This window comes from Nicotiana tabacum, chromosome 1, assembly GCF_000715075.1.
Source record: "Nicotiana tabacum cultivar K326 chromosome 1, ASM71507v2, whole genome shotgun sequence".
Lineage (NCBI taxonomy): Eukaryota > Viridiplantae > Streptophyta > Magnoliopsida > Solanales > Solanaceae > Nicotiana > Nicotiana tabacum.
Window position 1 is genome coordinate 218,797,222 of NC_134080.1, and position 27,344 is coordinate 218,824,565.

The 27,344-nt window shown below is 36.3% G+C and overlaps 4 protein-coding genes across 7 annotated transcripts; all 4 read right to left on the bottom strand.

Annotated features, from left to right (window-relative positions):
- Positions 1-1,976: 1,976 nt before the first annotated feature.
- Positions 1,977-5,311, bottom strand: LOC107817446 (E3 ubiquitin-protein ligase RMA3). Of its 4 annotated transcripts, none has more exons than XM_075257227.1 (3): positions 5,098-5,311; positions 4,385-4,538; positions 1,977-2,905 (listed from the first exon to the last, which is right to left on the bottom strand). In XM_075257227.1, the coding sequence occupies exon 3, from the start codon at positions 2,898-2,900 to the stop codon at positions 2,145-2,147; it is 756 nt and encodes a 251-aa protein (XP_075113328.1). In that variant the 5' UTR covers positions 2,901-2,905; positions 4,385-4,538; positions 5,098-5,311; the 3' UTR covers positions 1,977-2,144. The 4 variants fall into 4 exon arrangements, with proteins under 4 accessions (XP_075113328.1, XP_075113326.1, XP_075113325.1 ...); XM_075257225.1 differs by having other exon boundaries at positions 4,351-4,531; positions 5,098-5,310; XM_075257224.1 differs by having other exon boundaries at positions 4,351-4,538; positions 5,098-5,310.
- Positions 5,312-7,456: 2,145 nt separating this feature from the next.
- Positions 7,457-9,815, bottom strand: LOC107817447 (uncharacterized). Its single transcript, XM_016643275.2, has 2 exons — positions 9,452-9,815; positions 7,457-7,966 (listed from the first exon to the last, which is right to left on the bottom strand). The coding sequence occupies exons 1-2, from the start codon at positions 9,687-9,689 to the stop codon at positions 7,653-7,655; spliced, it is 552 nt and encodes a 183-aa protein (XP_016498761.1). The 5' UTR covers positions 9,690-9,815; the 3' UTR covers positions 7,457-7,652.
- A 931-nt stretch (positions 9,816-10,746) lies between these two features.
- LOC107817448 (3-deoxy-manno-octulosonate cytidylyltransferase, mitochondrial) lies at positions 10,747-15,322 on the bottom strand. Its single transcript, XM_075257235.1, has 8 exons — positions 14,975-15,322; positions 13,830-13,875; positions 13,574-13,660; positions 13,355-13,479; positions 11,894-12,033; positions 11,754-11,805; positions 11,548-11,658; positions 10,747-11,275 (listed from the first exon to the last, which is right to left on the bottom strand). The coding sequence occupies exons 1-8, from the start codon at positions 15,212-15,214 to the stop codon at positions 11,183-11,185; spliced, it is 894 nt and encodes a 297-aa protein (XP_075113336.1). The 5' UTR covers positions 15,215-15,322; the 3' UTR covers positions 10,747-11,182.
- Positions 15,323-16,342: 1,020 nt separating this feature from the next.
- On the bottom strand, positions 16,343-26,834 carry LOC107822004 (uncharacterized). Its single transcript, XM_016648497.2, has 13 exons — positions 26,402-26,834; positions 25,197-25,309; positions 25,007-25,063; positions 24,324-24,419; positions 24,123-24,193; positions 21,491-21,533; positions 21,331-21,411; positions 21,130-21,189; positions 20,211-20,261; positions 18,338-18,435; positions 18,188-18,236; positions 17,820-17,864; positions 16,343-17,301 (listed from the first exon to the last, which is right to left on the bottom strand). Exons 1-13 carry the CDS (start codon positions 26,754-26,756, stop codon positions 16,855-16,857), a joined length of 1,566 nt encoding a protein of 521 aa, XP_016503983.2. The 5' UTR covers positions 26,757-26,834; the 3' UTR covers positions 16,343-16,854.
- Between the last annotated feature and the right edge of the window lie 510 nt (positions 26,835-27,344).

Consider the following 27,344-nt stretch of genomic DNA (forward strand, 5'->3'; position numbering starts at 1 on the left):
GCAATATCAAACAATCTAGTGCCCTTAGAGGCCACTGTGGACTCGACAGAGGTAATATAATGCATAAACAATGGTCATATGATATATGATTCCCTGATCTGTGAATGCAGCTCTCTCCTAGCAGCGTTGGGTCATCCACCAGTAAATCACACATTCAGAGAGGGAAATAGGGTGGCAGACAAGTTGGCAACAGAGGCAGGGAAGCAGGAATCAACTTTTTGGTAGTTCTTCCGATGTTTGTCAATGAAGTACTATGGGCAGACACCCTTGGAACTATTTTTGAAAGAAACGTTAAAAGTTGTAATATTGTAAATGTATCTTTGCACTACTCACTGTTTGGTACGATGTGCTTAACTCCTCAACAGCCCAATGTAAGAACAATCTTAACTTAGTATTATAAATATAGTATCCTTTTGACCAAAAAAAAACTAAAGTTCATTATGTCTAACTCGATAGCTTGCAGCTAAAATTAAGATATTTAACTTTTGGGGTTATGCAATAATTTTTTTTATTATATCCACTTTTCGTGTGCATATGCTGATTTTGTAGAATTTCTTTAACAGATTTCGATTGGTTTGAAATTTTGTTGGTCCATAGAAACAGCCTAGTGACTAATACTCATTGTTTCGCCATGACTTTCTAGTTCATTTTCTAGTATTTTTGGGTCATGCAACACAGAATTTGTAATTATATATATTTTTTCATGTGTATTAGTATATGTTGATTTTGTAAAATATATATATTGACGGACTCTGATTAGCCTCAAATTTCGTAGGTCCGCAGAAATTGGCCTAGTGACTAATACTCATTACTTTGCCATGATTTTCGAATTTATTTTATGGCGTTTCGAGGTCATGCAATACGAATTTATGATTATATTCGTTTTTTTGTGTGTATTAGCACATGCTGATTTTGTAGAATTTTTTGACGAACTCCGATTGATTTGAAATTTCGTTAATCTATAAAAAAAAGGCCTAGTGACCAATACATATCGCTTCTCCATGACTTTTAGATTCATTTTTTTGTATGCAACATATGATTATATCCACTTTTTTATGTGTAGTACATGCTTATATAGTAAAAAAATTGATGGATTATGATTGGCCTGAAATTTCCTATGTCCACAGGAAATGGCCTAGTGACCAATATCAATCGCTTCGCCATGACTTTTGGACTCATTTATGGCGTTTCGTGGTTACGCAACATGAATTTGTGATTATATCCACTGTTTCTATGGGTTAATATATGTTGATTTTGTAGTTATTTTTTTTTATGGACTCCGATTGGACTGAAATTTCGTAAGTCCATAGGGAACGGTCTAATGACCAATACTCATAGCTTCATCATGACTTTCGGATTCTTTTTTTGGCGTTTTAAGGTCATACAATACGAATTTATGATTATATCCACCTTTCCGTGTGTATTAGTACATGCTAATTATTTTTTTGACGGACTCCGATTGTCCTGAAATTTTATAGGCGTATAGGAATCGGCCTAGTGACCAATGCTCATTGTTTTGTCATGACTTTTAGATTCATTTTATAGTGTTTCGGGGTCATGCAACACGAATTTTTTATTATATCCACTTTTTCATGTGTATAAGTACATGCTGATTTTGTTAAAAAAATAATAATAATAATAACAAAAATAATAACGGACACCAATTGGCCTAAATTTCATAGGTAATAGGAAACAGCCTAGTGACCAATATTCATTGTTTCGCCATGACTTTCAAGTTTATTTTATGAGTAAATAGTGAGGACTGCAGAATCTTGAACAACATAAAACTAGTCATTTATGATGAATCTTCGTAGTAATAAATACGTTGTTGTATCAGGTATACATACGTATCCAACACATTTTTTGCTAATTTTCTCATATAATTCAAAGAATTCGCGCAGATATATATCTTCATATCACACTCAAGTTCGAACGATGATTAGCATATATAAACTGTGTGGATAAGGCCCTAGAAAGGATAAAATAAACCTTTGCAAATTGCAAGGTATAGAGCCTTTTCTGTTTAATCACTATAAGTCTGTTCTTTTTTCTTTTCTTTTTTACTATCAACTACATGCCCGACTGCTGGTAAGCACAGTCACATTTGTACATCTATACAGTGATGAAGAAATATGATACTATAATCAGAATAGGAGAAGGCACAAGATGAAGCAACAGAAGAGAAAGGTGGATACTCTGTTAAGAGACTTGTCCACCTGCATTTCTTGCCTTCTCATTCTAGAGCTACCACCTCCCGGGATGGGATACGACCCCGGATAAGGATATGAAAACGAACTTGCATCCGAGCCCCCCAACATCCTCGTGAGGAACATTTCTCCGAACATCACAACCATTGGGCTGAATAAACTAGTCATCGCAGTGCCTCCAACGCTAGATGGAGCTATAGCCGAAAAGCCACCAAAAGCGTGGGGATAATACAAAGAAGTGTGATGAAGTTGTTGATGAACGTGAGAAGTTGGCGATGATGTATTGACTTGTGTGGTTGTCCAAATGGCTGGGGGACGGCGAGGTATGGCCACATCAACTTGAGACTCAGTGGATCGGTGTTCTGCTGATGATGTTCCGCGGCCATAGAGAGGTACCAGTGAGGAGTTTGAGATGTGAGCTTTGCAGACCGGACATTTAGGTGTCTCTTCTGATCCGGGGTTTGAGTTCTCAACTTGGAGCCACTTGTAAATGCAAGGCCAGCAGTAGAGGTGACCGCAGAGGGTGACTACAGGATCATGAGCTGAATCGAGACAAATGTTGCAATCGAAACATCCCATTATATTTCCAGAGTTTGCCGTTGGAACCGGAACTGAGTTCCTCGCTTTAAGGGAAACGTCTTCATCAGATCCAAAACTGATTATAGGTTCACCAAAAGATTGTTCTAGATCCATAGAATCTGTTAAAAAGATAAAAAATCACAAACATATCAATCACTTGACGATATTCCTTTGAAAATCATCTAAGAAATCCACATGAAAATAAAGAGCTGGTTTTTACACATCTGAACTTTGAGAATACATGACGACAGGAGCTACGACTATGGTCTATGCTACTGTCACGTACAATGGATACTCACACAACCATATCGGATACATGCCCCATAATTTAGTCTATGTAACATATGGCTATACTTCAATAACTAGGAAAGGCACCATATAAAAGAAAACATATATCTTTACCAGCATAGCTACATTTCTTTTTGCCTGTCCACTTCGAACCAGATTAGTACAAAATTAAGTTAGTATCTACTACTATTTATAATCACAAAATGCTGGCATTTGCTCCCCAAGAAAGAAATTCAAATCAGATGAGCACTACATTAGTCATTAGACTATGCTCCACTTGGATTCATTACTTTTTCTTTAAATTCCTTTGAAATGTGTTTGAATGTATGTGCATTTCTCGCTCGCACTCATACTTAAATAATAACCCCCACCTGTACTCCTGAGTCTCAATTCTGTTTTTCGTTTAACTATTTCCAACAATGCCCAAGGACATACAATTTATTTGTGGAGATTTACTATTATGCTACAAGAATGAAACTGAAATGTTTCATTTTTTGAAGTACCGCAATCTGACAGTAGGCTTAAATCCAGTAAGTTGCACACACAGAGGCAATCCAAATAATCTAAATATGTATGCTCGCACACCAAGAAACTAGAATAGCAGCAACGCAGAATTTTAAGAAATTTTTTCTGAATGTATGCTAAAACAGAAGCACGAAAAAGTAAGTGCGAATGACAACGAGAGAGCCACGATTAAGATCTTCATGAATGAAAAGGAGCATATGGTAACAAATATAGAATAATGAGACTTAAAGTTATTTCAAATGCACCAGACATTTTCCCATTAAAGGGGATGTTAAGAATCGAACTTCAAAAACTTCAGAAGTTTGTAAACTATTATGCAACATTTGATTTGGATTCATTATCGTATTTTTGTTCTTTTAAGGTTAAATTTTTTTCTTTAAAGGATCAGAGGATGGGGATTTTGGGGTGGTGGAGGTAGTGTAACTGATTGAAAAGGAAGTCCAAAAAGAGGTGGAAAATGTGAAGAAAAGCCAAGTTAACTAAAATTTCAACATCAGAAATGTTAATTTCAACAAGTGATAGGTCAACAAAGATTTATCCCGAAATGGAAGGAAAGCTGCAATTCCACATTTTCTATTCCTTGGAGGGGAAAAACTTATGTCGGAAACATTGTATCGCGGCAATGAAAAGAAAGACAACCTATTTTATAAAGCATTAAAATTATTGGCAATTGCTCTAGTCAATTAAGCATGCGTTAACCTTGGCCATTGAAATAAAGCCTACAAATGATCTCAAGCTTGACACGACTTACATCAGCAACAAATCTCAAGCTTGACACGACTTACATCAGCAACAACAACAACATATCCAGCGTAATCCCAAACATTCCTTTATATCCCTTTAGCTTTATTCAGATCCATTCCGTTCCAATGCTAAATAATTTGTATTAACTTCCTTGTTAATACTGTAATCAATTGATGACACCATATCCCCTGGACACTAAAACAAAAACGCCTATAAACGATCTCAAGCATGAAAATACACATCAAACAAGATCAATCACCACGCAAATCTTGAAGCCAAGAGTTCAACTATAAATCCTCTATATTCATTTTGCTTTATTGGATCCATTTCTTATCAATATTAAACAATTTATCCTCTAAGCCAAATTAGACATTCTTATACAACAAAAGAAATTTTCTAATTGCCACATTTATCCTACACACTATATACAAGTTTCTCACCAACTTTATTTGCATTATACTCTATTATTATCTATGAAGTCAGGGGCCGAGCTAGAAGCCTGAATACAGGATCAAACGAACCCAGTAACTTTTGCTCAAATACATTATTTGTGTTAAAAAATTCATTAAATACGAACAAATATTAAACGTAAAACCTAGTTATTAGCACGTGAAGTTGTCGTTCTAAAATCTAAAACTCATAAGGTTAAAATTATAGCTTCGCCTCAGTATGAAGCAAAAGATTAACAGAAAACAAAATTAAGTAAACCACGAGACAGACAGAACATTAACAGAATACAATGCGAATAATGTACCGGCGCGTGGGATAACGGAAGAGTATGAACGGCGACTGAATCGCGTGGACGAGGAGATTATCAACGGCGAATCCCAAAAAAAAAGTGTCGCCGGAAGTGATTTTGGAGGAGAAATGAAGTTATGAAGGAAGATAAGGAGAGCAAATGTAGCAACGAATGGGGTGTAAATTATTTGGGGTTAGTATTTATTATTTAAAAACAGTAAAATGTTTTTCTCGACCGCAAATGGGAGAGAAATATGGGTTGACACGTGAAGAGGGAGGCGCGTGTGGGCGGTTTTTTCTCTTGGAGTTACACGTGGCCTTATGCTACACGCGCTTGGATCTTGTCCTTTTTATGGAGAATACACTTTTTTCAAAAAAAAAAATTAGAGAAGTAATAATTGACGTGTAAATATCATTTGACTATTATATACAAAATTATCCAAAAATATAATTTTTATTATGTGACGAGAATGTGCCACCGAAACTCAAAGGTAAGTTCTATAGAGCGGTGGTTAGACCGGTCATGTTGTATGGGGCTGAGTCAAGAAATCACATATCCAGAAAATGAAAGTTGCAGAAATGAGGATGTTGAGATGGATGTGTGGGCACACTAGGCTGGATAAAATTAGGAATGAAGATATTCGGGAGAGGGTGGGCGTGGCTCCGGTGGACAACAAGATGCGGGAAGCGCGACTTAGATGGTTCGGACACGTGCAGAGAAGAAGCCTAGATGCCCCCGGTTAGGAGGTGTGAGCGGTTGGCTTTGGCAGGTACGAGAAGAGGTAGAGGGCGGCCTAAGAAGTATTGTGTCGAGGTGATCAGACAGGACATGACGCGACTCCAGATTTTCGAGGACATGGTCAGACTTTTGTATAATATTTGTGGTACTGCTTTTCCATCTATTTGATGTCTCTCACGTTGCTGATATTATTTTTTCGGGTTTTGTTGTCACATATCTATTGTCTCAGAGCCGAGGGTCTCCCGGAAACAGCCTCTCCACCCCCTCCGGGGTTGGGGTAAGGTCTGCGTATGCTTTACCCTCCCCATAACCCACTGAATGGGATTTTACTGGGTTGTTGTTGTTGTATTATTATAAAATACAAAAAAAATTATATTTTTTCTCTTCCATCTTTCTTCCTTGCTTGCTTCCCTCTTCTTCTTGCCCTTCCTGAGCTGAGGGTCTATTGGAAACAGCTTTTATACCTGCATTAGGTAGGGGTAAGGTCTGCGTACAGACTACCCTCCCCAGACCCCACATATTGGGATCAAACTGGGTTTGTTGTTGTTTATAAAATACAAAAAAAATTAAAATTTCAGAAGGTATATTTTACTAATTAAAAATTAGAAAAAGCTAATTTTTTCCATCTACATAGATTTTCAATCATTTTCGAATTGGAGAATGAAAAACTTACACTTTAATACTTATTCTTCAAATCTTAAACTTTATACAAGATGAAGAACTTTTGTCCAAAGGAATAGAAATATATTTAGAGATCTTTCAAAGAAATAAAATCTTTAATTATAGAAATATTTATTCACGTAATTTGTCCTAAGTAGTGTATAAAAAATTTAAAATATTTGATCAAAATCTATAATCAGAATTAATTATCCATCTGTTTTACTCACTTTACATGACATTATTACAATTAGGTGAATGAACATCTTTTTCGTTGACCACAGCTTTTCCATTTTCTAACAATGTTTTAATTGTAAGAAGTTGTATGTAATTTCTAGTTATGTAAAAAAATTTAGAAAAAAGAAGCCTAACTGTAGTTGCTTTTCGATCCGGCGGCCAAACAGTAGGTCGCTTTTCGATAAGTTTGAAAATTAGATGTAATGTTAAATAAAATGGTGAAAATAGCATAAGTGGAATTTGGTGCTCTAGTCTGTTGTTTGTATTTATGCACTATGCATAAAAACCAATATACTTTCGACACAAAATTTAAATATATTTGATGATTACTAAAAATTTAACATATATTAAATTTAAATTCATAATTTCAAAAGTAGAATAAGTTAAGCTAGAAACCTTCAAGGTTGAACCCATCAAATTTAAATCCTAAATTTTCACTTTGCATAAAACTCAACAATGATTAGATACAACAACAATAATAACAAACCCAGTGGAATCCCACGAGTATGGGGAGGGTAGTATGTATGCGACCTTACCCCTACCCTGGGAAGGTAGAGAAGTTGTTTCCGCTAGACCTTCAGCTCAAGTAAGATGAAGAGAAACAATAGAAATATCAACAACAACGGCCATTGATAGATACAACAGATCCCAAAAATTACATGTAGAAGTTTTTAGTTAGAAGCATACCTGATGCCGTGTTCTGCAATAATAACAAACACAAGGATCCTTCTAAGGGAAAGTGTAGCACAGAATACCAGTGAATTTCAGTTACTAATGTAATGCAAAAGTGAGAGGAGAGGAAACATAGCTCCTCAATCTATACAGAAGAATTTCAGGTTTATTAAGCATATTACTCTACCTGTGTTGAAGGCAAAGAGAGAATATATAAAGAAGAGAAACAGCTAAATTCCCATAATTTATATTTGCATTGCATCATTTTACAAGAACTTCTCTATGCTGGTGGTCAATGTCGTTTTCGGAACTGCGCCAATGACTGCATCTTTCTTCTCTCCGCCCTTGAAAATCATGACAGTTGGAATACTTCGGATTCCATATTCGCTTGCTGTTGAGGGGCTTTCATCTGTATTCAGCTGGAAGAACTTGAACTTGCCAGCGTATTCCTGTGATAGTTCACCAATGACGGGGTGAATCATTCGGCATGGACCACACCAGGGAGCCCAAAATTCGACCAAGACAGGTAAATCGGACTCAATTACAAGTGATTTCCATGTTTTGTCGGTAACAGCAGGCACTGCATTTTCCATGAACCATGTCAGACAAGAAAAAAAACTGATAAATGATGGGAGTGAGGCAGAAGCAATGCTTATCAGAGCAACTAAAACTGAGAAACAATATGAAATTTACTACCGGAGATAGCCGATGCATTGAATATCTTAACATCCTATTAAGTTAGGCCAAAGAGAAAATTTACAACATCTGATCTCATTCATTCAACTAAGGATTATTCTATATACTAGTGCAATGCCTATAGTCACACAAAAGCATAAGCAATGCTTCCCACTTTACTGAAGAACGAAGCCAGCGCAAAGTCCACTGCACAGATTTCCGACATCTGAACACAAGGTCAAAGTAACTTGCATAACATATTGCATAGATGCTTTTACTCAATAGGCAAAGTACTCATAGGAGTCTGAAAGTTGATACAGAAGCTTGAGACAGTACAAGCTTCTATGTTGTTCCAAAGCATATGTCATCATGAATCGCCAAGCTAATGAGTATAAATGAATTCTAAGAAGGTTAGTAAGTAGCAAATTTCCAGGCAAAATATTACATATAGCCCCTTAGATGTCTTTGACATTCAACTTGGCAGAGGTGGATCTAGAGTGGTGACATCGGGTTCATCTGAACCCAGTTATTGTGGAGCATAAATTTATGTGTAAAAACCTACAAAAAGTGCAACAAATAGTAGATTCCATAATGTTGAAAATACAATAGGTTCAACGCTAAGAATCTAAGTTGCAGCTGTGAGGTTGGTTCTGGAAGACGGGGAAAAAGAGCTTGGACAGGGACTGTATAGGTGGGGAGGGGGAGAAGTGAAGACGACAAAGTTGCTAGTCACGAGAATCATGACACAAGTAAATAGCAAAACCAAGTAACCAACCTCCAGAAAATGCACAAGTAAACCAGAAGAAAAGCCAAATTTATTCAGATACATATTACCAAATAAATTTATCTTTAGAAAAGAAATGCAAGGAATTCCAATGATATCTGATTAGCAGTACAGCAGAAGCTCTCAGTCTAGTTAGAACGTGATGCGTACATCACTTAAATATTGAACAGATGTGTTGGAACAAAAATATTGCTAGCTTGTCTCAACTTCTGTTCCTCAAACGACAGATTTACCCTTCAATAATGCAGTTTTAAATGGCCTGGAACTAGTTTACACAGAGATTCAAAATTTTACTATAATAGTATTATGTTTTAACCTTGAATATTTCTTAATACATTACTCAAGTTCTTAGTAAGTAGAGTTGCTTGAACAGCCAGTGAATGGGCCAGGTGTGTGCAAAATGACCCGAATAACATTACACTGAAAATTTAAGCAATAACAATATATACAAATTTTATTGAATAGATTCCGGCATCAATTTTATTGAGCCGCCCCTGAATATCACAGAAGAAACAAGATACGTTGTTCTAGGCCAAAAGAATCACAATTAAAAACAATCATCCATCATTAAGTAGTGAATTTGACGGGAAAGAAGAGTAGAAACACCTTGAACAGCTGTTTCCTGCGCCTCACAGACGACTCGTCCACCACGGCGAACGGATTTTGACTGTGAGCTGAGGGAGACCGGCGACCGGACCGGTTGGAACTTAAGTCCTCTGAACTGAGAAAAATTAACGGAGGAGCGACGGCCGGAGGACGAAGAAGAATTCGCTATAGGAGCCAAACGCGCCGATGAGAAAGCGGAGGCGCGTGGAACTGCGATGGTTTCCAACACACCAGCCATTGAAATAGTAGAGAGAGAAACGGCGATGTGTAAGAGAGAGAGTACTGATTTTAATTAAATTTTTTTACAGAGAAAATGTTAGTGAGAGTGAGGTCTGTGGTTCAGTGGAGTTTGTATTGTTTTTGTGAGATTTCATATATGATACGAATATCCGTTCGTTAGGATCAGGACTCCACGTGATTCGCACGTGACTTTTTTATATATACTTCCAAAAATTATATTTTCGTGGGCAGAATATTTTTCGAGAAATTATCTTTCTGTTCTTGCTTGTCATATTACCAAAATTATTATAGGCATAAATCTTTAACAGACATGTGATCTTATTCGGTTACTAATTATTCACACTTCTCTCAATTGATTTCAAATAATGCATATCTGAAAATGCATTGCGCTATCAAATGAATTATTCTCTGATCATAAACTTTTATGTCTTTTAAGTATTTTAAATTATAAAATATTATGACTTATAATAATACTTTTTTATGTAGTTTTAAAATATATAAATTTTATTTAAAAAAAAAGTTTAAAGATTCTATATTCAAATATATAGTCAAAATTAAAAAATTTGAATCTCGAAAAGCAAAAATTATTGAGTACATAAATTGAGCCAAATGGTTTTCAGTTCGTTCAAAGGTACTAAGGACGAGCCATTACAAACGGTCTAATGCTTTTTGGAGATTTATTTGAGAGTTAGCAGAAAAGTAAGGGCAGCACAATGCACTAAGCTCCCGTTATGCGAGATCCGAGAAAGGGATAGACCACAAAAGTCTATTATACGCAATCTTACCTTACATTTCTTCAGGAGGCTGTTTATACTGCTTGAACCCGTGACCTCCTGGTCACATGGCAACTTTACCAGTTATATAAGACTCCTCTTCATCATACAAACTAGTATATTTTCTCAGAATGCACACAAAAGTCACACATCCACTGCATTCTACTTCTTTCACCCCCACAGATCATGATATCTGAAGCATTATCAGCACACTCATCTACCAAAAAGTTGTCTGTCTTGTATTACTTTTATTTGCATAATATTGTGCACACAACGCAAAAATAAGCTCAAACGTATTCAAGTATTTCCAATAACAAAACAAAGCAGAAAATGTTGTTCAAACTCATGGAAGATACAACAATAAACAATCCCGGCAAATATTATCTCAAAATAGCTTCCAGTAACAGCCCTCAACCTTAACTATGGGCATACATAGAGAGGGTTGTCTGTCGACGAAATCTAACTTCCACCAATTAAAGAATAAGAATACACAACCTTAGCACAGCAATGAATACCTAAGTGAAACATACACATCACAGAACACTAAATATGAACTATTTGCAGGATTGATACAGTAAGTTCCTATTTCTTTTTCTTTACAAAAATAACTCTGGAAGACAAATGACGTGTTAATTCAAAGTGCAAATGGAAACCAAAGAACTCCACCTTTATAGCTCTAGGAGTCGCATAAGCTATCAAAAAAATAACTATCTTTGCTCTAAGCCAAGTTTCTTTCACGCATGAACCGCTCTATCTTCTCTACATCTTCCGGGGTGTCAACACCGTGGGTCTCATGGTCAACTTTAATAACCTGCAGCAAAAAAAAAGAGCCATGCAGTTATATAACCACTTTCTTACAGAAAAAACACAAGAGGAAAAGCAAACAGGCAGAATGTAAAGAATAAATTAATAGATAAAAAGGCTGCAAAATTTTCCGCATATTTGAAATGCTTATCAACCTTTCTACCAATGTTTCTTCTTTTGTTTTGTTTGGTTAACTATAGTTTCATCTAGAAATACATTTCCCCGTCATTTAAACAGATACTCAACATAGGGATGTGCAAATTGAAGAGAGAATGTTACCTTCATTTTGTATCCATTCTCAAGGACCTTTAGCTGTTCAAGATCTTCTTCTAGTTGCAATGGTGTTGGCGTCAGCTCTGGATATATTTTCAGGAACTTTGTATCATAGCTCTAGAATGAAATAAAAGACACTGTATCATTTTGATCATATAAAGTTACCCAGAAAAACTAGTTGATAGGTGAACTAAAATTGTACTACTAGATACCTGGATCCCGAGGTGCAGCAAGTAAGGAAACTGAGGATTAACCTTGCCTGACCTGAATGTATGGAAAAGCTGATTAGGTTCTATAACGGAAGATATAACCAGCCATTGCAACAGGCTTTTTAAGCGAAAAGGGGACTAACTTGTTATAAGGGATAAGCCCTCGTGAAAAATATATTGCATAACCACGATTGTCAACCACACATTTTACACGATTTGGATCAAATGCATCCTCAGGTTTCAAGGACGTCACAGCAGTGCTAAAGACTGCATCCGGTGCAGCCTGCACGAATCATAGAGTAATGCTATTAGTCATTTTAAGGCAAAAAGTACAAAGTTGTGGACAGAGGAGATTCAGTTAGAATTCTCATACAAAGTAAACTTCACTTCTCAAATACAGTATGATATGATATCCAATTTCATGGGTAATTAGCTCCCTAATATTCATAGCTACCTGTAAAAGATGATACCCTATAATATCTAGATAATCTGCTAATTAAAAATATATCTATGGGAAACAGCCACAAACCAGCAAAGAGGCAACTTTTGGTGACTATGACTCTATGAGTTTATGCTCGTTATTGTCTAAGTTCTTTAGCCAATTTGGATTTACATCTCGGGGTTAAACGTCCATGCTGCTCCCTACTTCCCAGTTCCTTTTACAGATCTACATCCTAATTGAACAGTCCCAAGAGAATTGTCATTTCTACATAAATGGTAAAGAATGCCAACCCACAGAAATTATACTAACTAGAAAGTATCTATACTTTGGACTATATTGTCCTAAATTTGATGTCGTACTCAGAAATTACAATTTTCCTCAGTCAATCTCAAAAAATCTACACATACCTCATTAAAATTTGGTCTTAGTGGCCCGTTTAACACTTCCCTTCCTAAATCTCCATATTCACACTAACTCACATAATATATGATGGACAGAATAGCTGATAAGAGCCCAAAAATATGTAGCTTCACGTTCCAAGTCAACATATCCCCGATAGTATATTCACCTAAGAACTACTTGGGTGTGACAGAATGGTATATCTATTTTGGTTGAATATGGAGATTGAGGAAAATAGAGTATGAATGAGCTCTTTTTCCTTCATAAAGAGGAATGGCCATTTTACATAGTTAAATATCTTTCAAATAATAGCTGGTATATGAGAAAGGGAATACGGATCTTCCCTACCCCAAAAACTAAGTGAAATTTTACTGGAGTGAATACAAAGACCGAACAAGTTGTAGCACTAAAATTTGTAGTAAGAGACAAAGAGAGAGGAAAATGAATACTGACTCGTGTTTCCAGTTATTAGCAAGGAGACAGAATAAAGGGACCTTTTAACAGCCCAAGGAGTGTTGTACTCCGAAAGAAAAGGTGATCTCAAGTTCGGTGCATCAAACTATGAAGCAATAGGTCAAAGGTATTGAACACTTGACTGACACTGAATATAAATTAAACAATCAGCGAGCGAGGAGAGTTGGCTAGTGTATTTACATTTTACAGGAGAAAAACAAGCGACTATCTGAAGTCTCCAAGAAACTAATTCCAGAGTATAACAACAATTCTTATCATCACTAAGGAAAAAACAAGAAAGGAAAATTACCTGCAGGGCTTTGACGATACCATCAATTATTTCAGGTTCAATAAGAGGTTCATCTCCTTGTATATTAACAACAATGTCATACTTCTTACCAAGTTTTTCCAGAGCTTGGGTACAACGCTCAGTTCCTACAATTTAACAACTAAGCATCATCTATTCAAAAACTGAAATTTCCATAAGTTGCAAAACAAGTATGTAGAAAATAAATGGTATTGTGTTTACCATTTCTACATGATTCAGCAGTCATTATCACTTCAGCACCGAAACTCCGACAGCACTCAGCTATCTTTTCATCATCTGTTGCCACAACTGTCAAACAACAAACCAAATAAGCACATGCAATAACCCTCTTTCAAAACTGCACCCACCGCAATCTTCTTTTTTTTCCTTTTTAGGGGAGCAGGGGGCGTGGTGGATGTGGGAGGGAAAAGTAGGCTTGGTTATAGAGGCAGTCAAGCCAGGTCAAATGGATACATACCAACTTGATCCAATGTCTCAGCAAGCTTTGCCCTTTCCCATGTTCTCTGCCAATAAGATTTTGCATATGGTGGAAGGTTTCAGTTTCTTTTAGAAAAAAATGGCGATAATTACACTGCTGAATCAAAGCTTCACCCAAGGGTACATGGAAAAAAGAGAGAAATCGCTTGAATATGGCATATAAGTTCCTAAATTTTGCAACTTCCTGAAAAGTTTGAAGCAGATTTTTGGGATCTTAATATTGCCAGAAGGGAAAGCACCTTGCAAGAGCAATAAATGGATCTAGAAACTTCATACCTGACAATATCAGATCCCTTACTTTTAATTATTCAAAGCAAACTTATAAATACTCAGTACCGACATCATTTCAGGTATTCATGTGAAAACTGATGTTTCGGTTGTAACATTGATTTGTAACTATGTTTCCTTTGGCATTAGTAGTTTGCTCAGGATTCTTTTCTCAATTTGACAAATCACTGCTTCAGTTTTATCCTTTGATACATTGATAGTGGATAAATGGCAATTAATACCCTATTGCTAACCATCTGGATATCCATACAATGAAGGGAAGAAGCTCATGTCTGGAGCTATGCCACTGTAGAATCAGAAAGTACTCAAATTCTCGAATCTCTACCAGCAACCAGGACAGGCACAAGAACTAAAAATATTACCAAAAGCTCTTATCAAAAGGATTTGACCTCTCCTGGACCTAAAGCCTTAAAATAAGAACAAGGTAAAGGTCGGGCACTACTTCCTTGTTGAAGTATCTCATTCCACGTAATTGGAACAAATCCCTCATTTTGCATATGTGCCTCATTTTACTCTCCATTTCACCACTCCAATCAAAGGTGGAACTAAGTAGAGTAAAGGGGGTTCAACTGAATCCCCTTTGTCGGAAATTTACACTGTACAAATCGGGTAAAAATAAATATTTTTTTTATTACATGTAAGAAAAATTTGAGTGCACAGGTAAAGGGGGTTCAAAAGTTTCTTTAGATCATAGTTTATGCATTCGGACTTAGTATAAATATGAAAAAAATAAATAAATAACTCGAGATGAAGTTAATTATGAATGTGATCACACGATTTACATTCTAATTGAGCTCCGAAGCAAGGAAAGAAAAGCATGGGGAGCAATAGAAGTACCTGGATCATGGGCTTGCCGAGAATTTGAACGAGGGGTTTTCCTTGAAATCGAGTAGAAGCAAAACGGGCGGGTATAATTCCTATGACCCGGCTCCGAAACTTGCTGGATCGGGCGAGGTAAGCGCGAGCGCCGAGAGCTACGGCTACTGCAGCTCCCACAGCTAAACCGTGAAGGATCCATGATTTTGTAGAACTTGACGATGACGATGACGATGACGATGACGAGCTGCAGATCGACATCGGCAATGCGCTTTTACGGTTTTCAGTTTTCCCAGCGCCAAAGTTGAGAGTAGTTTGAGAAATTGGGAATTTGTCGGTGTTTATTTCAATGTGGAAAGTTGAAGACTGACTTTTGCAAAAGTTTGCTATTGCAACTTTACAACTCAATGAAGGAAAAAGAAAATAATAATTTTATTATAATATTATATAGTAATATAATAATATACTAATACGATATTAATATAATAATATTGACTCACATATGTGTCTGTCGATAAAAAGTTTATTATATACTCTCTGAGTTCAATATATGTGGCATTGTTTGATTTGACATGGAGTTTAAGAAAGAAAAAAAAAATTTAAATTTGTAATTTAAATCAAGTCGTAGATATTTGCGTAGCTATAAAACATATCATTAAGATTAAAGTAAAAATAAAATAAAAATTAAAAATATTTATCAAGAAAGATATAAATATTTTTTTAACAGACTAAAAAGTAAGGTAGGAAATATAAATTGGGACAAAGCTAATAACAAATTACACCTAGTTTGGATCTATTATTGACTTCAAATGCTAGATCTATCTCTACATATGTTTGTGGTTGTCACATAGTTCCATAGTACTGTATTAATTTCGGTGAATAGACTGTAAAGTATGTTACAATCAAGAATTTAAAGAGAATTTTCGAAAAATATGTTTTTTTAATAATTGTAATGTATGTACACGCTTGCAGTGTATTTCGACTATTCCATACTACTTCCTCCATCTCATAATATGTGTCGTGATTTCTGCTATGCACGCCCCTTAAGAAAGAATAATTTTTTAATACTTTACCATTATTAAATGTTTTCTCAATTTATGTGTCAATCTCTATGAATAACGTTATCCATATTTTGATTAAATGTGAATACAATTGATTATTAAGGGTAAAAAAAAAAATATAATCAATTTTGTTTTGAACTTCAATGACAAATAATTTAAGACAACTATTTCTAGTAACCACGACACATATTATGAGACGGAGGGAGCACATACTATACTTTTTATCCATACAATTATCGGATAATTCTGTCAAATTTACTCTTTGGGAGATAAGAGAAATATAAAAAGAAGAGCCTCACTGAAACTACATTAGTTCAAGAATACCAATGAAACGCCCAAAAATGTATCTGCATTTCATCAAATTGTGTTTTTAGGAATTCATTAACTAACAAGCAGTCTCTTATATTCAAATTTAAAAGAAGTCTTACAAAAGCAGCTTTATTTTCCCAGAATTACAACAGCAGTTCTCTCTTGTCAAAACTGGCATGTTACAACACTGAGGATGATCTTCACCACTTTGTATCAAAACTTTTGTGCAATATGAATTCTCCAATGCACTTGAACCTGATTCGCTAGTGCACACGTCAACGTTATAGCCATCAGAGAAACTAGCTAAAGAACTTTGCCATATAAACACTGCCATTCAGTTCACCAGAGAAAACAGGTATCTTGGCAACCCAAATGGAGTTACGCTTTACAAATGGGCATCTCCAGCGATACATCAGTAAAATTACAGTAAGGTTCCTCATGATCTGACTATTTGATGCAGGTTAAATATCATGTAGAGGCATCCCAGTAGATGGACTCTAACCATTACAAATAAATATTGCTGTCGTCTTATCACCATCTATTATGTTTCCAATGCTTCTTCGAACTTTTCTCTTTCCTCGAGGAATTCCCTTCATCTCTAACATTACTACTCTCCCCATTTTCTTTCACCTTCTTAGCAGATTTTTTTTCCTTTGACGATTTCCTCTTCTTTCCTGAGGACTGCAGCGCTCCACCATCCTCTGCGACCCCATTTCCTCGAGGGAGTGCTTCTTCATCGTCATCATTTAACCGCCAGTTACAATAGATTTCCTGCTGGTCGGTATACTGCTGCAGTCCCTCCCCGGCGCCTGGTAGCAAGTTAGTAAAAGTCACTTCCCCATTGGACCCCCCTTTCCTTTCCACTAGTATTTCATCTGGTCTAATTATTGTGCCAAGAATACTCCTGTTGGGACCTAGGCCAAATATGGCTTTTGCATTTGTCAATGTCGTGAAAGCCATCGCAAAAGCAGATCTGACCTGCACCAATATGAACAAGAACCTCAGAGTGTAGCTCCAGAGGAGGCAAGAAGCAAGAGAACCGTGTAAACAAGTAACTAACAAAAATAATAGAGACCTAGAGTCCTCTTGATTGGGGTAGGTATTAAACTCTATGATTTCCTGTTTTTATACACAAAAGCTGAGCAAACGTATGAAAGGATCACATCAAAATTCGGATCGGCATGCAATCTAAACTAATATTTCAAACTTGGATGCTTGAAATTGCCAAGTGTATCGAACAGCTAAGATAAACCTAAACGATAATGCATGCTGTTTGATAATAAGCTGCCTGTTAAATACCCAATGTTCAAGACAACAGAAACATGCCAACTTTTCACAATTACTGAAACTCATATATATTTGCCAGACAAAGCAGCTTCTTATATCGCCCAACAAAACTTAAGCAGTCTTATTGATTTGGTGCGTTGCCTCTAATATGATTTTGACTGAAAATGGATTAAAACGATGAGCAGATTCTGGAATCATGTGGAATGTACCTGAAAATAATTGAAGGAGCTCTTTCCAATATCATTTTCTGGTGTCTGCAATCACAAGAAAACACCTAGTTTAGTACTTTGTTTATACTGTATGCAACCTTCAAAGGAAAAAGTTACTTAGTACTTTGTTTCTAATGTACACACCAAATAACTGTACAAACACAAAATGAACAAAAACAACGGAAATAACTGACACCATAGTCAAGCTTAAAAAGCACAAAATTAAATAGAATATTATATAACTAAAATTTAAAAAAAAAAAAAAGAAAGAAGGAAGAACAGAGATAACAATGTTGGCTCATGGATGTACTCTGTGATGTTCAAATAGACCATACAGAAATGTGAAAGGCATAGATATAAGAGGTAACCTGTGGATCCTCAATAGAAATAAGAGATTGCTTCCCTTTAATGGAGAACCTGAAGAACAAAAAGGCAACAAAGTAAATTACCCAACGGATATATTTTGACAACTTAAAGCAAAACACAGAAATATCTAACTATATATCAAAATTTCATACCCTTTGCTACTCTTCAGGAAGAAGGTACCTTCTCCATTACAAGATACGCCAACATCTGATGTATTTAATTTGCGTCCATAAATATCAAAGAAACTAACCTAAATCAACAACATAAGAACAAATGTGAGCAGCTTACCCTGAATAATATAAACCTGTAGGAAGGTTTTTGCTTTTAAGAAGTCCCAATATGCTGAAATAGCATAAAAGAAGGAAAAGGAGAAGGAATGGAAGCAAACAGAAATAGCAGGCAAGGAGGAACTGGAAAAGAGGTCGTCGCTCAGCTAAATAATTAGTTCTGGAATCTAAGATTAAGAAGGAAAGAAGTGAGCACAGGACACAGACAGGACAAAATGCACAACCTGCACTGCACAAAAGTTACAACCTTCCCTTTCTCTTGATTGCTTTTGAGTAATGGAAACTTCCTTTAGAGATCTTTCAAGTGGCAAGAACTAGACATCCTAGACTGATAACAATTAGCATTCATACTCTTTCTCCTACAAATGCAAGTGATATGGCTTTGGTTTTATCTTTGTATTGTTCCTCCAAGAATCTGCTTGAACTACCCATTAAGTATTTCTTTTTAGTTCTCCTGATTAAAAAAAAGTATTTCTTTTAGTTCTCCCAGTCCCAGACAAACTAAGATTTAGAGATGAGCCAAGGTAAAATTTTGTCCCCACCACTCGCCTGTATTAGTTGGCAGTAGAGTCAAAATGTTTTTCTTCCTGATATCAATAATAGTGTTAACAATTGGATCAAAAGAAATTAATAGCAAGTCAATAACACTTCTTGAAGAAATTAATAGCAAGTCAATAACACTTTGTCTAGCCTTTATCCAAAAAAAGACACTTCTTCTAGTAAAACAAAAAACAAATAAGGTTCAAGCAAAAATCCAAGAAGCTAGTAGGAAATTTCAGATATATCATAAAGTAATCTGGAAGAGAGGTTCTTTTAAGGAAAGCGAAAATCCCGTTTGAATTTCCGCACTACTTATGATGTTCTCCATGCGAAGATAAAACAGTCAATTTGGATCTCTCTCAATCCTCTTTGGTAGTCTTCAAAAACAACACAATTGCTTGATGATTTTGAACTGATATAATAGGTGAGTGAAATTGTCCATGGAGTTTTTGAGAGAGATAGCTGAGAAGAAAGGTCAACAGCAGTCGTGGTTGAACATGACAACCGTGAATTATCACATTGGAACATTAAGAGAGAAGATTTGTTTCATATCTTAAAAAGAAATACGAGAAGTTCTTCTTTTTTTTTTTGGTGACAAGGAAGAGAGAAGATTTGTGTATTAGCAAGGAACATATGAAGCATATAATAGGTGAGTTAAATTGTCCATGGAGTTTTTGAGAGAGGTAGCTGAGAAGAAAGGTCAATAGCAGTCATGGTTAAACATGACAACCGTGAATTATCACATTGGAACTTTAAGAGAGAAGACTTGTGTTCATCTGTTTAAAAAGAAATAAGAGATTTTTTTTTTGTGACAAGGAAGAGAGAAGATTTGTATATTAGCAAGGAACATATAAAGCTAACACCTTTTCAATATGGTTTAGAAGTTCCGCACAGGCATGCTCGCATACAGCTGATATGGCTTTGTATTAAGAAGAAGTTGTAAGTAGACAAACTTTGCCTTAGGCTTTCATCTCCTCTTAGAAAGACATTTGTTTGCTAAATTATCTCTTTTAAGGATTTCTCTCTTTTGCCCCTCTAAGAAACTACAGTTTTGATTCTTTTATCCGTTCTCCCACCAGCAGTACGCTATCTTTCTTGACCATTCTCTTTCAAAGACAAGAACATTGTTGGGTCATCTTAGGTACAGCATTGATTTCATTGAAACTTTTCAAGTAATAAAACTTCGAAGGAGACATACCAAAAGAATTCCCAAATTCTGTTCCGGAGAAGCTTGACCATTTCGATGATTCTGGCAAATGAATTACATAGCATGACCAAATAATCAGAACAAGGTAAAACACAAAAACACATTGGTGACAACTAATTTTACATACAAACTAGCACATCACAATAATACCCCACAGAGAGTAAAGTTAATTCTTAAGTATCAAATAGTGGTACATCGTAAAACTCGATTCTTTTCCTCTTCTTTTTTCAGGGTGATTCCACTAAAAAAAATTCTTTTCCGTAAAATGATTTCACTTAAAGTCTTCAAAAGTAGTTAATACAGAAGTGATAACAATACATATTTGATCTAACCAAAACAGAAAACAAGACAACCTTTCCCAGATGGATGAAGTATCAGATGCAAAGGAAACAGGACTCACAGCAGAATTCCTTGGTACCTCAGTTCTCAGTTTTTTTTCCATCTCAACCTATGTCTAATAGAAAACACAATAAGTTCTTCAAACCTTAATGCCAAACTGACTGGGGAAGAAAAAGGCCAATACTAATTGATCAAATAAAGACAACAAGACTGAGTTTCCTCATTTCAGAAAAGTGTTTTAATCCATACTCCTTCAATCCCAGATGGAATTTCCATCTTTGTTTCATTTGTAACAGGCCAGTACTGCCACAGGCATTTTGCAAGTGAAAAGCAAGGGTTGGCACAGTTGAGAAAGGATATAACACCAGTGAAACATAAAGTGTAACAGCGACAAGAGGGTCTTTTTCTAAGTTATTAGAGGACTGCCGTAAAACTAATTCTTCACTTATTCAAACAACTATTTCACTCAAATAACTACTTGTGAGACCATAAGTCCAATTTTAGACATTAATATGTGACCAGTCGTAATTTACCATTCACACTATAAGAGCATGTGACTGAGTTTATTCACCTGCAACATTGCTATGAGCATCACAAGCAGCGCATAGGAACCAATCCCACCAGTATAAACCTGCAATACAAGAAGACCATAAGTCAAAGCAGAAAAGATCTAAACATTATCATCAGCAAGTAACCTTAACATGCCTTTTAAGCATGTCTCCGCTGACAGTTAGCAACTTGGATATATTAGAAGATATTAAGAATACCGTACCTCATTTAACTCTCTCTGTTGCAAGAATACTTTCAAAATCAAACACAATGGTCGTAGAGGGGGCCAGTTAGACATAGCATCCTATAGAGGTTTGCAAACACAGTAACATCAGATGCAGTTAGTTTCTACATCAGTAGATTGTGGATACATCAGCACAAACCTTAATAAATTCAGCAGCTCTGGGTCCATTTTCCACATCAAAACTGTGGTCAAAAACAGAAAATTAGTAGTAAGAAGTTAGCTAAATAACCATATGCTAAGGCAAGTGATATGAAGACCCCTTTTTGTCAACCCATAAGAAACTTATCTTCAAAATACAAACTCAATTCTTCCCTCAAGTCATCGTACTCTACCTTATCCAAGTCATCTCAACCAACTAAAAGTATAAAAGCAGTTGGGCTAATTCGATAGTAAATCAGAGTACTATCCCAATTAGCTTACTAAACCTTTTTTTACAAGGGACTATTCTTAGTAAACCCTTATTTTATTGAGATGAGCCATGGCAGTAACTTCATTGATGGAACGAGCAACTCCAACAGAAATTTAGCCTCCATTTCTTCCCAATACCACCCACTTCTTCATCAAAATATATCCTCTCCCAGAGGTGTGCATTATTCAGTTTATACCAAGTAAATCGACTGACCAAAGTTTTCATCTGTTTGGTTCTTTCTTTCTTTCTTTCTTTAACTTGTGCTTTTCAGTCATTTTTTGGTTTTAAGGGTTAAAGGATTTTGATTTTCTGGTTAGGTTCCTGGCTTTAACAAAAAAGGAGTATATATAGTGTGCTAGGGTTTGCCTTAAATTTGGGAAGGCCACACTACAGCCAATAGAAGGAGCAGCAACACTGTTTTTTTTTCTGATCTTATTCACACTGTCACATCTCAAGCAGTACTACTAGGTCTTCCACCTTCCGCTCTTTCTCTATCCTCCTAACTTGCATTTTCTTCTCAACGCCCCCAGGTTTCCCACTTTTGCGCTATAATTTTTGCTACGAATCTCCCCATTCTAAGTACCTTTGCTCTTTAGGCCATGCACGATGAACTTTAATTTATTAACAGAACTTCTGCAGTCATTTTCAGGCATCTGACAAAATGTCAGTGACCACTGGAGTACAACTTGCATATGATCGTAATTGGTCTGAAAAATGACTTGTTGCGGGAAAATGAAACTAAATATCACTATCACGGTTACCAAGTACACCATTTGACTTTAAGGTAGAAATTTTGTGTGGTGAATCAACGCACTTGGTTAGGTATTTTTTTTGAGAAGGTAACATTTGTGTGTATTGATATATAACAGTACATAGGTTGTACTGAAACCATATTTACAATATGCAAAAGGATAGACTACTGAGTTACAATCCTAGCAGTATTCTAGGACTTCTAGGATCGATACAGTATCTTCTGGCCACTTTTGTTTACACCAAAAATAAAAAAGTAGGACACAATTCATTTTGATCTTCTGTATTGAATTGCTACTATCCTCAAAACATCTAGAGTTTCTCTCCTTCCATATTGTCCACCATATACATGCGGGGACAGTCCTCCATCTATCTCTTCTTAATGTTGAATGGTGAATTCTAACTGATATTGACATTGCCCAATTGTCTCTAATTCTATGAAGAGTGTGCATTATGCATGTTTACCATTTCTCTTCACCAATCTATAAGTAGCCAAATCTTAGATATTATGGAAGTTCCCAACATTAAGTAGTAAGGAAAATGGGTACTAAGATGAAGTTGCAGCGTGCTTTCTCATCCATTTCGTCAATTGAAATATTTGCAAAAATATTTGCTTTTGCAATTATTATTATTATCATTATTGTAAAAAAAAAAGTGCACAACATCTCTAACCAGCTCTAAAATTTGTGCCAAAACTGCTAATATACAAATTCCTAACACCTAGGCTACGGTCATATTGTAGGGTTTGGAAGATGGGCCGTCTCAATATCAGACTTAGTCAAATGAGTTCAAAAGGTTGGTAGTCTTGTTTGCATAGTAAACGGTTGGCCGACCTTTAGAGGAAGCAGCTAAAAATAATGAGGTATGTCCCAAAGCGATTTCCAGTTACCTAGGATGAGGAGTGGGTTGTCATAGGTTTTTTCTCTAACTTTCAAGAAGCACAGAAGGGGAGAGATTGGTCAATTCTCCATTTCATTTTGTTAGCTCATTAAGATAATAAAGTCTAAACTAATATGAACAAATTGACAATCACATGCACCAAGCAAGAAACTCAAACACAAGAGGAACACAAGATAGAGGATTATCCCAAAACACAAAATAAAGTACATAATAAAATCTGTGGAATTATTTCCATTAGATAATAAACTGAAATCAAGAATGGAAAAGCTGAAAAGCACAAATCAAGCTCCCCACACTATCCAAATGACCACCAAGTAGGGGCAAGATAATTTGCAGCAAGAGACTAAGAGCCCGTTTGGATTGGCTTATTTTAAGTGCTTTTAAGCTAAAATAACTTTTAAGCCACTTTATAGTGTTTGGATAAAGTAAAAAAAGTGCTTTTAAGCACTTACTTTTAAGCTAAAATGACAAAAATAAGTCAAAAGCCAAAAGTTAAAATTCCTAACTTATGACTTTTGGCTTAAAAGCCACTTACAACAAGCCCATCCAAACGGGCTCTAAATGGAAGAAGTTCTCGCCAATTCAAAACATGGTTTTATTTAGCTACATTTCAGGACAAAGACAACACAAATAAACATAAAAAATATGAACTATCTTCTACAAACTTACAATAGTATTGTCAGAATCCCATAAAAGTTGTACATAATCAAACCTTATATCAAATGAAATGCCACTTTTCTTCTCCACAAATTTGATTATTGGCACACGAGCCTTTGATATCACCTAATTTGGAAAAGCACATGAAAAATCCAGATTGTAAGTTCTCTTCGCAGAAACCTATCACAAGGTTGGGGGAGGGAGGAAATGAAAGAAAATGTTCCTCATTGAGAGATCACAGGGTCATGTCATGAACCTGTATCTTCTTTGCAACTCCTTTTTGTGAGAGAGCCCTGGAAAGAGCCTGTAACCCAAGTTGAGGACTTCTAATATCTGACCCTAAAATCACCAGCTGTATATCAAAGAGTAGCTCAACACGTTAACTTTAACTTAGATCATTATTGTTTCCACACCACAATCAGCCAACAAGTCACATATGTCTAATGACTGTGAATGGAAAGATCTATCATCACAAACAAAGCAAGTCTGCAAACTTAAACACATTCATAACACGGTAACCACCACAGAGCAGTATCACGCTCCAGAACTATTTTTTCAATTAGCAACTAATTATGTTTCTCTTATAAAAGCACATGCTCCTTAATTGGGTCAACAGCCTTTACAGGTTTCACATCACAGAATAAGTGGTCAAGTACAGGATGTCCAGGTTAGCATGATGCTTTTTGTTGCATGTCATGTGGAGGATTTGGAACCCAACCAGTACAGTATTGAGGGGTAGTTGCTGTTGCTGTTGTAACTTTTCTTTGGGGGGATAAAAGGATATTGAGGGGTACTGTTATTGTTGTTAAAGTTAGGATTCTATTAGCTCAACTTTAGGCAGAAGTAGCAGCACTTCAGTGAGAAATTTTAAGGAAAAATATCTTTCTACCGAGAAAGGAAATCTCAAATTTACTTGAAAAATAAGCAGAGTAAGCTTACATCAACATCACTAGTGGGAAGATATAGCCCTGTCTTGAATGATCCAAAGACTTCTGGCTGGAAAAAAGAATAAGAATGATAAATTAAAACAACGAACTTCAACAAAGTAAATCAATCTGCTTCTGTACATCACAACAGATATAATGTGCTATATAGTGATGGGAGGAGAATGGAAAGTGTGAGAACAGACCTTGCAGTTGGGCCAGATATATCTGATAACATCAAAGACACATTCTATGGCTGCATTACGAGATGCTTGCTCCTCAGGTGTAGGTGATAAAAACTCACAAAAATCTATTATCTCTGCAAATATAGCACACAGCAAATTTAGCTGCACAGCTTCTAGTTCAACATTATGTAGTAGTATATAAATATGTGTACATAAATATGCATGCACACAACAACAAGAAGAAGCCCAGTGTGGGATTGCGCAGTGTAATCCCACATGTGGGGTCTGGGGAGGACAGTGTCCAATAGACCTCGGCAAATATGCATGCACACAATTAAACTTTTATCCAAGGGTGTGATCTAGTTGTCAATGAAGTGGAAGGAGGACCATGAGGTCTCATGATCAAATTCTAGCGGAGCCAAAAGATACTAGGTGATTTCTTCCCACATGCCTATGCCTAGATAGCCTTATCTAGCAGAGTTACCCGATACCTAAAGGCGGATTTAGGATTTGAAGTTTATGAGTTTTGAGGACCTTGCGCTTGCCACCGAACCCACAGCCCATTTATGTTACTGGGTTCTAGTTTATTATACATAATGGATTTCTCAGACACATATATGGGGTCCGGGCTAAACTGCCAGACCCGTACCATATGTTGCATCTGCCCTCCCGGCACCAGTGTTGGTGAGAGGCAGAAACCATATGGAATAGTTGAGGTGGACCCAAGCTAACCGGATACCACCATCATGAAAAAAAAAATTATGCATGCACAAAAACGCATGCGTGTGAACAGTACAGGCATACATCCATGATCGACACATATACAAAGCAAATTTAATTGCACTGCTTCTAGAAGAAGAATCAAGAGGAGAGTCAGAATTTGAAGCTTATGGGTTTGGGATTCTAGTCCTTTTAAGTTATTGGGTTCTAGATTACTATTTTGTACATATTCAATGAATTTACAAATACAAGGTTTGGAGCAAAGTTACTTGTAAACTAAAGAGAATGTTATACACATGCATAGATATACACATACACATACACACACATATCTATGTGTTTGCGTGAGCTTATTCATTCTTTAAAATCATATTTCAGTTGAGGCTTGATTATAGATTAATCACAACCAGAAATTAATGAGACAATTAAAGGAAAGTGTGAGGAGGAAAATCGAAAGAAAATAACTGAAAACAGAATTGCGAGAACTAAAAACGACGTCGCAATACCCTTATGAAGCTGAAGCATAGGACTCTTAAACCGACAATTAGCACGAAACCAATTGCCTTCAAGTCCTCTCGCTGTTTCCTTAACCGGCAACGGAGTACCAGCAGCTGATGCCGGCGTCGAAACGGAACCGTTGTTCAGCTCGGCGGCGTCACCGTCGAGGTCGAGTGAGAAGTAATCGACCGCGGCGGTTTCCGGTGAGGGACATTGGATAGTAGACAGAGAAATTTCGTTGCGGAATACGAGGTAAGGCTCATGTTCGTCGGAGGACGACGGAGGTGGGTGCTCGGTGGTGGTGGAGGTAGTGGTGGCGGAGAGAGGGCTGAGAGTTTCGTACAAAAAGCCCTCAACCTCCATTGGTTACTGAACCGCACAATGTGCCGCGCGTAGTTTACGGTCGTGGAATTAAGTTGGACTGTTTTAGTGGGGGTATTTGATACGGACGAAAAAGTTGACGGGTTGATTATTAACCCGGGATCCAATTTAGGGTTTTGCTTTGATTTTATTTATTTTTTTAATTTATGGGTTGGGGCGATAGAAATCAAAGTAGCAAATTCTAGTACAATATAAACTTAGAGCTCTCGAGTTTGAGCTTTGGAATGAAATCGTCTTTAGTAGAATGTATTTTACTTCCAAAAGTAAGACATTTCAATGTAATTCCATTATTCGGGCTATAAAAATTTGTACTCCCTCCGTTTTAATTTATGTGAACTTATTTCCTTTTTAGTCCGTGCCAAAAAGAATGACTTCTTTCCCTATTTGGAAACAATTTACTTTTATGCAATAATTTATAGCCACACAAAATATATGTGCTTCATTTTACACCACAAGTTCAATAGTCTTCTCTCTTTTCTTAAACTCCGTGCCGAGTCAAATGGGTTCACATAAATTGAAACGGAGGGAGTATCAAATACCAAATTAAAAAAATATTCAAAAATGAAAAAA

What these genes read in the sequence shown, in the direction of transcription:
- LOC107817446 (XM_075257227.1), bottom strand. Translation starts at nt 2,900, where the DNA reads ATGGATCTAGAACAATCTTTTGGTGAACCTATAATCAGTTTTGGATCT.
- LOC107817447 (XM_016643275.2), bottom strand. Translation starts at nt 9,689, where the DNA reads ATGGCTGGTGTGTTGGAAACCATCGCAGTTCCACGCGCCTCCGCTTTC. An exon ending in GCAGGAAACAGCTGTTCAAG is followed by an intron (nt 7,967 to 9,451) that starts GTGTTTCTACTC and finishes TGGAAAATGCAG; the next exon opens with TGCCTGCTGTTACCGACAAA.
- LOC107817448 (XM_075257235.1), bottom strand. Translation starts at nt 15,214, where the DNA reads ATGTCGATCTGCAGCTCGTCATCGTCATCGTCATCGTCATCGTCAAGT. An exon ending in GTATCGTCAAAGCCCTGCAG is followed by an intron (nt 12,034 to 13,354) that starts GTAATTTTCCTT and finishes TGATTCGTGCAG; the next exon opens with GCTGCACCGGATGCAGTCTT. An exon ending in GGGCTTATCCCTTATAACAA is followed by an intron (nt 11,806 to 11,893) that starts GTTAGTCCCCTT and finishes CCATACATTCAG; the next exon opens with GTCAGGCAAGGTTAATCCTC.
- LOC107822004 (XM_016648497.2), bottom strand. Translation starts at nt 26,756, where the DNA reads ATGGAGGTTGAGGGCTTTTTGTACGAAACTCTCAGCCCTCTCTCCGCC. An exon ending in GAGTTGCAAAGAAGATACAG is followed by an intron (nt 24,194 to 24,323) that starts GTTCATGACATG and finishes TTTCCAAATTAG; the next exon opens with GTGATATCAAAGGCTCGTGT. An exon ending in TTTCTATTGAGGATCCACAG is followed by an intron (nt 17,865 to 18,187) that starts GTTACCTCTTAT and finishes TTGTGATTGCAG; the next exon opens with ACACCAGAAAATGATATTGG.